General features: G+C 41.1%; 1 protein-coding gene across 4 annotated transcripts in view; it reads left to right on the forward strand.

The window, feature by feature from the left end:
- The window catches only part of rptor (regulatory associated protein of MTOR, complex 1), a 272436-nt gene that overhangs the window by 100865 nt on the left and 156081 nt on the right, over positions 1 to 15490 (forward strand). For all 4 annotated transcript variants that reach the window (XM_078163746.1, XM_078163744.1, XM_078163741.1 and 1 more), the window contains exons 6-7: positions 2375 to 2521; positions 13625 to 13800. In XM_078163746.1, coding sequence (XP_078019872.1) covers positions 2375 to 2521; positions 13625 to 13800 — 323 coding nt within the window. The remainder of the gene's footprint in view (positions 1 to 2374; positions 2522 to 13624; positions 13801 to 15490) is intronic.

A 15490-nucleotide genomic window follows, 5' to 3' on the forward strand; every position in this document is an offset into this window, starting at 1 on the left:
GAGTTGTGGTGCGACAGAGACGCCCTGGCATACAGCTCATAGTCCAGATGTATAGGAAGAACCCAGCAAAAATCATGTCATTGCCATTATTATATTTTTTCCAGTAAAAAAATATGCAAAAATAACCCTACCCATTAAAATCGCCACTTAAATTGCAATCACATTTCTTTTTTATTATTACTATTATTGCACAGGTCTAGTTCCAAGGAAAACATATTATCTGTTGCTGAGATGTCACAGATTGCGTTTACATGTGCGTCACACATGCAGTCATAATGTGAATAAGGAAATAATCAGTGTAAACAACATATTCTTATAGATTAATGCGGTTAAGTAGTAGTAGTACAATTCAGTTCACATTAATGAATACCAGTGGGGATGTGTTGCTTGCATTTCTTAAACAGTGGTCAGTTCATATGTGCCCAGATCATGTCATACAGGGAGCTATAGTGTGTTCAGGGCTAGTCAAAGACATGTGTTTGTGTTTTATCCACTGGCTTTACCAACTTTCCCCTCTTGGGTTGGTTATGTAGCTTTCTTAATAAACATATTCTTTCTAGATACAGCTTTCATTTCATACTCTATCCAGCCTTACACAATATCATCCAAAGAGCAATGTTATACTTGCTTTTATATGTCCTATTGCCTGTGCATCATGGTCACCATACATTTACTGCATTCCTTTGAAGTGTTAGGCCTTGATCATACAGAAAGCCATGTAGCGGCTGGAGGCAGCTTTTTGTTATTGTTTTTAATGAGAATTAAACTTTTTGCACGCTGTTGTCGCATTGCTACACATCTCGCATTTCTGCGCTCTGAACTCCTTGAGTTAAAAAAACTTCAACTCAGGGCGATAAAGAGCCCCACGTCATTTTTGCTTTTTGTTTAACTGCATTGCTTGAAAGGTGGGCCTTCTGTGGTAGTCATGACAACAAGTTTAGGAGAAAGGAGAAACTGGTGGTAGTGGTTGCTGGATACCCAGAGCTGTACAACTTTACAAACCAGTTACCACGATCTCAATAGAAAACATCAGGCGTGGAAGCATATAAGTGCAGTACCTGAAATGGCCATCATGGAGGCAAAACTCCTGGAACAACTGGTGGTACCCCATCATCCACACTCTTTGTTAAGGGTCTCATGTACCCACACAGATTCCCGTTTACCTGTGCCCAACAAACTATTTGCTGACAGCCTCTCACCCTCAACCACAGCTACAGCAAGTACCCTCTGCCTGAACATTTGAGGAATGAGCTACTAATTATTACTAATTAGCCATAATTATTTTTATTGACATTAAGTAAATAAATAGATAAATAAACTGTACATTGATTATACAGGACAATTAGGGTAAGGAGGTGATGGGGGTTGTAAAAAGCCACAGCAAGCTTTTTTTTTTTTTCCTCACAACAATCAATTTTTTAAAAAAGGGCAGTGCGGTGTGCCTGCGGTGTGTTTTGCATCTTGCAAAATGCCTTCTGTGTGATCGAGGCCTTTGTTGGTTTGCAATGTAATTATGGACTCGCGTAGAACAATAAGGAAGAGTAAATCAAGATGTAAAGTAAATTTAAGCAGGTAGCAATGTCTATTGGCGATGCCAGTCCATGCTGCACTGAGCTGACGCGCTGAGTCAAGCAAAGCTGACACATGTGTGTGGATAAGGGCTACTGGGCTTCTTGACCTGTGGTCAAAAGGGCCAAATGACTTAACAACCAAACTTACAAGCGGTCCTCATAGCCTGCCTGCGTGCCGCGATCTTAGTTATGTGTTGCAGTGTAGAGATTTGCCAATCAGACGTATAATTTTGAGTTGTTCATCACCTTGTCCTATAAGTAAGCACCCACTCACAATGATGCACCGCTGCTGTCTGAGCCTGGCTGTTGCCTTCATGTCCCCAGTACACCCTCGGGCCTTATGTCTTCTCCTCCTCTGTTCTCCTTCTTTTTTCTTCCACATTTTACCCCTTATTCTTATTCCTTTTCCTATAAAATGAAGCTGCTGTCTCACTGGCTGCTGAAACAAGAGATCAGTGGGGATTTGGTGTTAAAACAATGTCTGGGAAGTGGTGTAGAACCAAATTTTCCATTAAGCACAGAGTATAACACCTTTATAGCACCATGGTTATAAGATTTATTACTCAGTGCCTCCTTCTGTGTTCCCATCATCCTCATGCTTCTGTCTCTCACTCTCTCTCATTATAATTTTCTCTTTTCGACAGTTTCTCTCCCCCTCCGCTCTGCTAACACTCTTCATCAAACAGATGACTAGTTAATAATTAATGACAAATCTATAAAAGTGAGTTTTCAGCGATAACACGATATCCCGTCTCTCTCATTCCTCAGTCAGACGTCTCCTTTCTCATCTGTCTCTCTTTCAGAACTACACCCAGTACATCCCGCTGTCCATCTACGATCTGCAGACGTGGATGGGGAGCCCGTCCATCTTTGTGTATGACTGCTCCAACGCGGGAATCATCGTCAAGTCGTTTAAACAGTTCGCCCTGCAGAGAGAGCAGGAGCTGGAGGTGGGCAGCTGCACACACAGACACACTCATGGTCCACAGCATGTCACAACACAGCAGCCGTGAATAAGTAGCGAGGTTGTAATTGGAAAAAAAATAAACACGTGCAAAAGATTAGGTGAGTCATACAAACACACAGTGTGTGCAGGCAAACAGGGTGAAATAAACCGCTGGTATTTATCACTTATTAATGGAAACGTGGGAGATTTGTCACTTGAACACACGCTCACACATATACACTCAAACTGTCTCTCACGCATATATACTGATATACTGTATTTATAAAGGAGGCCTAGGCGGTGTCAGTGAAAAAAAAAACAAAAAAAAAAAACAGTATGTCGTCAGTGCTGTGATCCAGCCAATCAAATGGGCAGCTGGATCTAAATCATTGAGATTTTGGTTTGGTCTTGGGAGCACACACACACACACACACACACACACACGATCTCACACAGATACACGCCACTACCAGCCTCAGTCCCTTTCACCGCTTCATCTTTTTATTACGTTTTCTCTCTCTCTTTCTCTCTCCCGGCTATGGCATGTTATGTGAATCCCTAATGAGATGGCGCTGTCATTCATCTCAATTATTCATGGAGAAGTTTCAGCCAGACTGTAGATTAGCTGGGAAACGAGCGAGGGAGGCAGAGAGAGAGAAAGAGAGAGTGGGGGTACAGGATGAGCTGAGCAGAGAGACGGGAGGCAGAGCAAGAGTAAAGAAGAGCTGCTGTGAACGCTGTGCTACCCATTAGAGTAAAGGTGAAGGCAGCAGCTAAACTGCTGAGTTGTTGCAGTGTTTGACAGAGCTCATCACAAGCGTCTCTCCATCCTCAGCCTCTGCAGCTCCTTTTTGTTAAAGTTCACAGAGGTCACTGCAGGGCTGCACTGTATACCCTATTGTACACTGTGCATTTTAGTTTTTCAAAACAGGGCGTACTCCGAAGGTATTAGCTGCATCGTTGCACAAAAAGTGTTTACTTAAAGGTGGGACCTTCAGGGTTGAACTGTAGCATTGCAGTAGGGAAATAAACAGAGGAAGTCCCCCGGTTAAATGCAGGGGATGTTGCATAACATCCATAAGCAATTTCACTTTTCCACCTGAGTGCTCACCCTTCTCACCCCCCTTGTACAGGAAGGAGGGAAGGAGGGGTGGGGTGGTAATGGAAGATAAAGACAGAGGCAATGACTTCCAGAGAGTTTTTAATCATGTAGGAGATGATCCAGGCGGGGAGTCCCCCACATCGCCCACGCGCTCCTCTTCCAACTGTCGCGACACACACGCTCTGTCAGCCATTTTTAAAATAGACACACACGATTCACATAGCACGGCAGGCCTGAACTCACCAGGGACTTTTATTTGGAGATGCAGTGATGCAGATGAAGACCAGAGCACGAAGGAGACGGAGGAGGATATGAAAGGAGGAGGAGGTGTTTTATCACTCCTCCACAGCGCCATATCAGCCTCCTCCTGCAGTCCTTTCAATCAGTCAGTCAGTCAGTGTGTGTGTGTGTGTGTGTGTGTGTGTGTGTGGGGGGGGGGGGGTGTCTCTGCTCTGAGTGCTCTATTATAGGGCCACCTGCTTCCTTTTAAATATCCCATCACTTCCTGCGTGCACTCAGCCAACATGCTCACTGCATTAGCTGCAGGGCGGAAAGAGGTGTGTGCTTCTCCCCTGCAGCACTCATAGCCAGGACACGCCGGACTGTGAGAGCTTGTGCTTGCAGTTTGTTGTGTGTGTGTGTGTGTGTGTGTGTGTGTGTGTGTGTGTGTATGTTGTGGGTTTGATGTTTGTGTTGCTGGTGTTTCCAGGATGCTCACATTAAGCCTCCACCAGCTCCTTCTATCATTTTAATGAATAATTAATGCACGGCTGTAAAATTTATTGCTTGACTAGAGTTGCGTTTTGGTAGACGTGCGTGTTCGTGCATGACTGTGCCCCCCTGCTGTGATCGTGTGTTGTTACATCTGGAACAGACAGACACACACACACATCGTAGGATTAGTCTCATAAATTAGTGTCACTTTTTTAAAGAAAGGAATTCTCAGCATTTAAATAGTACCCTGATATCCCCAGTGGAAGAAAGCTGTCATGGTGATTTTCATGGTAATTTGCGAGATTACAGTATGCTAATGTGATAATTACAGTGGATGCTTGGCATTAATCAGCTTCTGCTGGCAATGTTGTCGTATTTACCATTTGGATTACTGCGGCACACCGTCACACGCTTTCCCCCAAATTTCTTTCGGGATGCAATGTCGTCCTCGGGTTGACACAATGAGAGGCTTTAGAAACGCACACCACTTTGTTTGTGATTGCTGTCTCTGCAAGCTAGTCGACATTTTCCTCATTAGAGAGAGAGGAGAAGAATTATGTTACACGAAGATTGGCACAGATCCATCCGCACGAGAACAATCAGGCACCCATTCACGCCTGCAAGCATTTCAAAGAGAAATGAAATATGCATGTTGTTAGAAAAAAGAAGAGACACATGCACAGTTACACACATTATCACACATCCCCCCGATTAATTAAGACTATTCTTCTGTATTTTTAATATCATGATTTATTCATGTGTGTGCAGAGCTTCTTATAGAGCGCTTCTGTAAATACATAATGTCTCACACTGAGATCTGAGCTTCAGCTGCTGCTGCCTTTTTTCCAACACTTATTATAGAGTCAGCTAATGAGTTATTAGACTAGCGGAGAGCAGGGAGGCTGTGCAGTATATACAGGAGTACGGAGGCATTACATAAATCTACAGAGCCTCATCACAAGCCTGTTTTTGCAGTTTGATTAGCTTAACCTGAAACTGGATTGAACATTTGAATCAGGTCATGGCAGTTTTATGAATAAAATACTCACACTTTCTTTACTTTTTTGTTCCTTTTTTCCAAATGAATTTACAAGGTCTACAGAAGGAATTGCAATTTTTCCGATTTAGTTTCCTGTTTAGTTTCCCAGGCAGCCTTCTGGATCATTTGTTGTATTTGTGTTCTTGTCTCATCTTCTAATTGACTCAGCTCGCCCTCTGGGCGCAGAAAGACGAGGATGTCCCCTCAGTGCTTGCCTCGGGTAGTGTGGTTTTACCCCAACTTGCATCAGATGCTGAGCTACAGCGCACAACAAGCTGGGAGGCCCGACGAGTAGTTTTTATTCAGGAGCTCTGGTGTATTACTGTTGTGGTTGTGATTGTATTGGTGGGTCTACTAGTGTTAATTTTGACAGCTACTTAAGTTTTAGTCTTGGTCTTGAGACAAAAATGCCTATTAGTTTTAGTCACATTTTAGTCATTTTTATCCTTCATAGTTTTGGTCAACGAAAATTCAAAACATTTTTAATCAACGTTAAGTCATTATGTTTTCCATGTTTGTTTTTTTTTTTATCTTAAAACTCATCCAGCGAGGCTAATTCTTGTATCAGGAAGTAGAATCAAGGTGACAGATTATATAAAAAAAATCATTTAGACAATTTTTTTTCTACAACTACAGATCATTTCTACACACTTACAAACTGTCATCCAGCAGTGTTTGACAGGTTTAACGGGTGATTTACAAGCACACGCTGACTGATCATCGTTTGAAAAGCTCAACATCTCTCTATTTATGCTGTCAAAAACGTTTACTCCACAAATAAGCAGAAGCAGAGGAATAACTTAATTTAAGCCTGAATTCTTTCTTAATCTGCAACATGTTAGTCTGGAGGTTTAAACTCGTGTCCTCTCACAGAGTTGGTGATTGAAACTAAACTTTGATCTCTGTCAGAGAAAACTGATCTGACTTCAGCCTGTTTACTTACAGCACAGCTACACAAACTTTCTGGAGACAGTCAATGAGTGGAGTCCAGCGTCTGTTTGCTCTGCTGCCGTTCAGCAGCTAATGAGCAGAGCTAACTGCTAACAGCCACCACTGCAACTGACAAACTCCACATGTCCAATCAGCAGCTCCGCCATCCACAGTCAGACACACATGGCTGATTATTTCTTGCTGAATTACAGCTCACAACTCACACTAACGTCTGGCGCTGCTCTGGTGTGAGTGTTTTTGCTGGCTAGTGAAACTACACATTCTCATATTATTACTTCTTTTGACATGATAGATTGATTGCTGGAGCTCTTAGTGCACACTTGATGTAAGGCACTTGGAATGTTTTTCACACTCTCCTTCTGCTCAGCCGTCATGCCTGTAGCCCCCAAAAGTGTTTGCAAACACAGAAAGAGTTTTAGCACTTAAAGCAGCATTTTCCGCCACGGTAAACAGCTGTTCAGGGTGTCTACTGCTCTTCAACAGGTCTTACAGTAGCAGTTTGCCAATGTGCTTATCTACAGTGAGCTGGGCTAAATGTGCAGTATATAATCACAGCCTATTTATGCATCCCACACAAACATTTCAGAGCAAACTGAAATTGGCTCATTGCAACTGATGGAGGGAGCACGGGTAGGAATGAGGAATGAAAATGGTTCTGTATTGGAACCAGCTGCAGATTTTCCAAGTCAAATAATACACCAAGAATTGTAACAGGCATTTGTTAAAAGATAGAAGAGCACTTAAAATCCAGATCAGTAAAATCCAAATACTTCCTTAAATTGTGGTCACATATTGAGTCCAGTTCCTTGATGGACAGAGCAATGGCAATGCATGGTTGAGTACAGTAAAGAAAGGACCAGCGTTTGATCAGGTTGGGTTGAGCCAAATACTTGGATGAAACAAGTATTCGGTACAGATAATATACTTTTTACAGTATACGTACAGGTATCTTCGGAGTATAGTGTTTCAATATCTGTACTCGTGATGAAAGAAAATCCTCATGTGGGTAGCTGTGTTCAGTCTCTTATTCTTGTGATCAGAAATGATCTGAAGCTCAATTCTGTGGCTGCTCTGTAAATCATTTTCCAATTAGTAACAAATATAGCAAGTTCTGATTGACTCCTGTTAATTTCAGGCTTAACCTCTTGTACTCCACCCCCATTTTGAAGCAAAAACGCCTAAAATGACATACCCAAATTAAAATGACTTTAGCTTCTGAACTGCTCTGACTACATGCATGCATGAGGTCTTGCCAGAAAGAAAACTCCCTGAAGTTTCTTGTGAAAGTGTCAGAAACACTCTAGGTGATACAGAGACAGAGTAATGAGCCTCTGAAGTCGGTAAAAAATGAAGATTTTGCCTAAAATAATATAAAAATGTATTTCAGGATGAATAACTGACTGTGGCTTCATCTGAGCAGGTAAATGACACTATGGGACTGTAGGCACACTATCAATGAACATTTGTTTCAAATTTGAGGAAGATTGCACAAAGTATGACCATTCTACAGAGTTTTTTCCATGAAAAGATCCAGGCGGAGCTCCAAATGACGGTCGGTCTCTCGGCTTCAAAACAGTACTGTCAGTGATCAAACAACACATTGTACCTTATATCAGGTGTGATTATGATAGCTGATGTTGTTGTTGACACAGAAACACCATAAAATATCACCAAATAAAGCCATATGAAACGTGAAAGTTATGATCCCACTTTCTAGACAGTGTATCTCAGCCAAAAATAGTGGTAGGAGTGAAACTCCTCTTATAAACCAGCTAAGTCCCCGCTAACAGCTCCACATAAGTTGCGAGTAATCCTTTAACTTTTCCCGTCGAAAAATGGCATGACATGACTTGTCACCACTCATCGCGATTTTGGACTTTGTGTGTTTAGGCTGCTCTGGTGCGAAATACATAATAAATAAAAGAAAAACGATGTTATTTTTGAAAAGTCGAGAGCTTCCTGAATCCGGCAATACCAAACATCACATGGTTTGATGACGTAGTACGCCTGGGAGATACCATTTAACAGAGGAGGATGGGAGCCAGGACGTTGGCATCCTGGTGGAGTTAGAGGGTTCCCACGGATATGGAAATACTGGAAAAGTTTTGAAATTTCACAATCACAAATTTCAGGCCTGGAAAAGACATGGAATTTGTTAAAAAAAAAAAAAAAAAGGAAGTTTTGGAGTCATGGAATTTTATTCTTTTATGAAATTGTTACATTAATCATAGATGACCTTCCATGTAATGTAGCAGAACAGCTTTTCTTCTTCTGTTGATGTAACTGCTGCATTATGTTTCTTCATGTTTGCCCCATGTTCTATCTCTCACTTCATGTATGCCAGCTAGCAGCAATTATGTTTGATCAAAATCTGATATGTTTGAATAACAAGGGGCATGTAATAAAAGATATTTGTTCTTAAAAACAGTCATGGAAAAGTTTTGAAATTTTATCTATGAAAATTTGTGGGAACCCTGAAAATAACAACATCTGATTAGACCACACCCACTTCCAGTTTAAGCTCCACTCATTATCTATTTAAATCCAGCCCATGCCAAATACAGATACAGATAATTTTGTTTGTTATGCAGATACAGAAACAGATAATGGTGTACTTGCTCTTCCCTAAACTGGCTTTACTGTAGCTGAATAAGCCCTTGTTGCTGATATTGATCATTCAGATCAATTTGGAACTTTAATTTCTGACAGTGAAAATATTTCATGTTCATTGTGCATGTGGACTACTATTTAGAGGTCCAGTGTGAAGGATGTAGTGGCACCTAGAGAATGGATGATATATGACACATCAAGGGTAATGTAAACATAATGATTCTTAGTTTCAGGTGATTTTACACTTTTAAAAACAATGTTATGGGTATTATATTCCATTTCTGCCAATAGATACCCCAAAGTCCTACATACTAGATATTTAAGAGAAATACGAAGAGATTCCATTTAAAATGTTGGCAAAACTTTAGAGAAGGTATCCTGCTGCGTTCCTTTAATGTCTCCACTGTGGAAGTCACACGTTGCAATAAAAATAAAAAACTGGCTGCAGAGTCAGTTAAAAATGGATGAGCATCATGATGCAGTTTTTCTCAGAATAACAGAGGTTTGTGTTTTGCAGATACTAACAATGATAATATAATAATCTCACCCCCTAATTTCTCACTAAAATCAGGCAGAGCTGCAAAATGAAAGCAACCACCGACAGCAGTCAGTGGTGTTAAAGGGAAGTTTTGGATTGGCTCCATTAAGACCCGTAGCTCATTAAAGTCTACTCAGCAAAAGACAGAAACCATATTGAACTCCCAGAAAACAAGTCAACAGTGAAACAGCACAATGAGTACATAAATAGTCAAGAGCTCCAAATATAATTAAAGTTTCACATCACATGTAAGCAGCCTTTATTTTTCAGGTTTGCCTGTGTCGACTGAGCCGTCTTAGAGTGTGGAAATAACACACTAATTCTGCTCTTAGAATAGACGAGGGGATTGTTTACCACTGAAGACCGCCTGTAAGGGGGCAAGCAAGGGGAAAATGTCCTCACTGGGATCAATAAACTATCACATTATCATTAGGTTCTCAAAATGTCTCAGGCAGTGCCTCACTTGTAATGGTTGGTGTGAAAGTGTAAGGTGACAAACCTGTAAAAAGCACTGATTTGTTTCTTCAGCAATCAAATTGTCTTCCTGTTTTGCACCAGAGAGGAAACAGAGTAAAAAAAAAAAAAAAAACTTTTATTGCTCATCCCATGCTGTCCATAACAGAAGCACAGAGATGAACTCAGTTTGTTTCACTTTTTTAGGCTTATTTTTGTGTGTTCCATTTTCAGTGTGACACACACACACACAATACAGAAGATTCAAAACATCTCTGTGATGGACAGGGTTCAGGCGATAATAAATGCAGTACTTTTAAATGAGAATGAACTCACTCCGGGAAAAATGGACAAATTTCTGGTCTCAGTGAAGTCCGCTGCAGAGAGTTGACAACTAATCAAGTGAATAGCTGATTTGCTTTTTGTAGAAAAGTTTTCTTGAAGGGATGACATGATGCCAAATCTGAAAAGCACAAACTGCTTACAACAATAATGACAACAGTTGGAGCAGACTTGTGTGGGCGTTAACAGGGTGCTAGTGCCTTCACCTGTTGCCATGGCTGGACATTTGCACAAACTCACACTGAGCCTTCAGATTAGTTTTTTAACTTGTTTTTACTTCAAGAGGTCTCTTTCTTCTTTTTGCCTTGGCATCCTTTCTTCTGTGCATATCTTTCTATATCAGCGCTTCTCTTCAGTCTGTCTCTGACCTTTCATTTCACGTCTTATCTGGTCTTCAACTCAAGTTCATCCTGTCTGCTTGTGTCGTCCTCTCCTGTCACTGTGTCTAAACTCAAACTCCCTCTAGTATTGCCACAATACCAGGATTTTAGCTTTTGTGACAATGCTGATTTCTACTGTAATACCAGAGCAAACAAGGACATCAGTGAGAACCATCACATCCACATTTTCTAAATGGCAGCAGCTTTGGTCAAACATATTTTTCTCTAAATGTGTGTCAACAAATGGGGCTGTCACAAAGGGATGCTCTCCACGTCTGTGTCTGCTGTGTCCTCTGACAGACATTTACTGACAAACCCTGGCCACAAACAAGTTTCATCTCTTTAAAGACAGATTGTCTGTCACCCAGCTCCTCTTCTCTGTCTGTCTCTCTGTCATTCATTTCCCCTGACAGCAGGTCAGGCTTTGGAGCAGATTCAGACTTAGATAACTTTCTGTGGTTGCTGCAGCTTTAAAATACCTCCTGGTATTTTTAAACCTTGTTCTTCTACTCAGACAAATTTTAGTATGTTTCTAGATAAGGCTGGGCAATATATTGATTTTATATAAATATTGTGGTATGAGACCAGATATTGTCCTAGATTTTGGATATGGCAATATCTTAAGTGTTGTGTTTTAAGTGTTTTAAACTTAGCAGTTACCTTGCTTACTTGTTTCAGCTGTTCTATTATTTGACTTTACCTACTTAGTCATTATATCCGCATTACTGATGGTTACCAAAAAACATCTTGTATGAATATTAGGGCTGGGGCGATTTATTGATTATACTGAACGTATTGTGGCCTGTTCCATGTGGGATATATAAGATTACTTTAATACGAACATGGAGTATAAATAGTGTCATCAGTTTTTTTAAGCCACCAGTATGAGACTCGCTTCAGCGTTGATGTTCTCTCACTCTCTCCTGTGGCTTCCTCCCTCTCACAGACACACAAACATAAAGAAAGACCCAGATATACGATACATCACACACACATTCCTTAGCCCATTCCGATCACTTTCTCCTGAGTGACAGTGTGTGAGCAGGGCGAAGCATGTTTCTTATCTGCAGGGCTCCAGACCGTTGACGTTACTATTTAGTGGCATTCATAGAGCACCAATGCCACTTGCAAATATTATCAATAGATGAACTGGAGAAATGTTAGTTTGTTCCAGCTTACAGTGAAGAAATAGTCACCTGTGACTAGTGTGTGTTTTTGTATCTGTAGGACTTCATACTGCGACTGTTTAGTTGCATTTTGTGACCATGGAGCACCAGTACAACTTGCAAATAATATTATTATTGTTTGACTTTGAGAGCTCTTAGTGTGTTTCCAGCTCACAGTGAGTAAATCCTCACATTTAAAGGTGAAGCAGCGACAGTTTAATCACTTAACATCTAACTGTTGACCGGAAGCTTCATGTTCACAGCAGAAACATCAACACTTTGGCCCATGACGATCTGGGTGCTTCAAAATAAAAGCACTGGTGGTTCCACTTTGATTGATTTATTTATAACAATACTATATTGAACTTCATTACAACAGTACTTATTTAACTTTATTATGACAGTAGCCACTTTATTTAATTTTCTTGTAACTGTGGTTCATTTAATATTTTTTTATTTTAGTAGTCCACAGTAGTTTAGAGAAGATTTTGAAATATTGAAATATAATCATGTATTGGGATATAGCCCAAAAGCTGCAATATTATTTTTGAGCCATTTTGCCCAGTACGGGGGCTGAGTATCGGTACTTGTCACCTTTAAGGTATCAACCACAGTAACATAGTACTATGTAATATCTAAACTTCTCCAGTCAAATTATACCTGCACCTGTCTTTTTGTGCCAGGGGTCTGATCTCAAACTGTGTCGACTCCCTGCTGGGTCAGGAAACTTTCTGTTGCTACCATCTCTGGAGTCGCTCTCCTCCCCGAGAACGGTTAGTTCAAGCAGTTGTCCGGTTAGCACGAACATCCAACACCGGGCAGTTAAACTGTGCCAACAAACTCATGATGACACCAAAATAGCTCAACTCTGTCATTACATCTTTTAGGGTGTTTTCACATTTAGTCCTTATTAAATTAACCAAACTCAGTCCTCTTTAAGTGAGCCAAAAAGTGGACCGACAGAAAGGGGACTCAGTTCTTCTTGCGTTCACATTGTCAGTCTATTTGAAAGAGGACTGAGTTCTCTTTCTGGTCCACGTAAGTTCTGATGGGGCCTCAGTCCTCTTTCTGTTCACACTATAGCCTATATATAATATATATTCATGTAGTTTTGTTTTTACTTTGATGTGGCACTGCAGTGTGATGATGAAGCCCCTCGCTTTCAGGTGTACTTAAAACTGGAGGAAAACCTTAGCATTTCTTGTGCTTTGTGAACAGTTGCCGTTTGATGTTTTCCTTGCTCCATATCTGGAGGAGTGCAGTTGTTTCATTGTCAGACCAAAGTACTCCTCGTCCACTGGTCATGCTGTCGTTACCTGTGGCCATTGTTCCATTTGTTTATCATGCGTCCCACTGAAATAGCGTGTGAGTCACTGCTCCGAGTCTGCTTAGAGGGCTGAAAACACCCTCAATAACCATTGGGTAACATTAGCTGTGGAATGCTAACAGTTAGCCCCGTTACTGCGTATGTATGGGCAGACTCTCACCAACCATCCCCTGCAAAGAGCTCACACTCCTCCAGCAGCAGTGACAACCCATACCTCTAATGAAGTAATCGATTGGTATCAGTATCACTTTTAGGGTACTGATGTCATAATGTTTAAAACCACACCCAGGTCTAGTAAATATTTTGTGAAAGCATCAATACTCAACCCTACAATATCATTGCAAAATTTATATTGAGGTATTTGGTCAAAAATATTGTGACATTTGATTTTCTCTAAATTGCCCAGCCCTATTTCTAGATATTGCTCAGGTGGTTGTTGTAGCCCAATGATTATGTACAAACACTGTCATGTTCTTTCCATTCAGGTGGCAGCCATTAACCCCAGCCACCCTCTCGCCCAGATGCCCCTGCCTCCCTCCATGAAGAACTGCATCCAGCTGGCTGCCTGTGAAGCCAGCGAGCTGCTGCCCATGAACCCCGACCTTCCAGCCGACCTCTTCACCTCCTGCCTCACCACACCCATCAAGATCGCCCTCCGATGGTAAAGTTTCTCTCATGCTTTCTTCCCCCTTCTCTTTGCCACACAGATTCTTTCTAAGCAATAGAGGTCTAAAACATTCCAGATGGTACATTTTGGGATATTATGTTCTAAAGTAATGCTGAGGTAACGGTTAGCTGGGATTTTTGTCACCTAATTTTTAACATTTAAGTGGTGTTTTCCAATAATGAGTCCAAACAGGCATTAAACAGCAGCAGGAGAAACTTTGAATTTATTCACATAAGCTACATGGTTATTGCCTTTCACAGCAGGCAAGGAAATGTACAAGAAAAATTCTACTTTGGAAGAATTTGAATAACCTCTCTGCTCATGATCACTTCAGTCTTGCTGTGGCTTACCTATTCTAATTTTCATTTCAAGGTTTAAGATTAATATCGTGCTAGATATTGCAGTATTTCTCTGAAATATTCACACAAAAAACACACATTTTCCCTTTAGACCTGCAGGAGACATTGTGTCATTAATTTGTAAAGCCTGGTTGCGGCAGCTTGAATCACTGCTTGAACACTCTGAGGACACAATCATGAGTCCTGTGCAGAGACCAAACCTTGCTCTGAGCTCCGAACCTGCTCAGTATTCAGCTATGATGAGAAATATTCAGCTATGATGAAAAATGTAAACGGACATCATCTGCAGTAATACAAGGATGATGGTCCCTGCAAAGGACGCTTCAGTAAAATAAGTGAAAGATATTCAGGCGAAACGTGTTTTATACAGTGGCCTTATGTAAATGTAGCATGATGCATCATTCAGAGGACTGTACTGATGGAGCTTCAAGCTAAACTACAGGAGCACATGTGTTGCGTCAGCCAGTCAGCTGCATGTGGGGCACAGCGAGCATGTGGGGGTTGCACACCCAAGCAAAGGTGATTGCATCACCTTAGATCCTGTGTCAACACAAAACACACACATAGATATGTCATTAGTGTTCTACATACACATGCACTGTAACTCCACATCCTGTATGTGGGGTAATTTGTCCGTAGCAACAAGTAACACAAAGTGTCAGAAATATAAAAAATTGGCCTCCAATGCTAGGTCGGATTCTTAGTTTTTACTTATCGTTTCATCAGATATTTCCTAATTTAGATCAGGAAGTCAGCTAACTTTGCTGGTTTGAGACTGTGTTTTACAGGTAGATTTACTGTATGTTTTTTATGTGAGGTAGTTGCAGGTGTACTTTGCTTCCTTGTAATGACATGATCTGCCAGGAAATGAAATAATTTGTGTTTATAAGCCCCAGACAGCCAAATGTTCCAACTGTAGCATCTGTACCAACCATACACTGCAGCAATCGTGGACATAGCTGCTGTGACATCACCTGTGGGTGTGTAGACTCCTGTTTGGAAGCCTTGAATTTGGCATTTTGGCCGTCGCCATCTTGGTTTTTTGGAGCCTGAAGTGACCATATTTGGGTGAAAGGGTGGAGCTTAAAGGAGCGAGGGGTGGATCAGACTGAGAAGCCTGTCACTGAAGCCTTGATAAAATGTTAACGGGTGATTTCGATAAAAAATTCTCCCCTCGTGTAGTTGTCATGAATGTTGAAATGATCTCTAGAGACAAACCTTTTTTTATTTTCAACAGGCTGTAAATGATGAGCATATTAACATGGAGGTCTATGTGGATTGACTGGCCTCTGGAGGGAGCATCAAGTGGTCTTTTGAGGAACTGC

The sequence above is a fragment of the Epinephelus lanceolatus genome, chromosome 3, assembly GCF_041903045.1.
Source record: "Epinephelus lanceolatus isolate andai-2023 chromosome 3, ASM4190304v1, whole genome shotgun sequence".
NCBI classification, from domain to species: Eukaryota; Metazoa; Chordata; class Actinopteri; order Perciformes; family Serranidae; genus Epinephelus; species Epinephelus lanceolatus.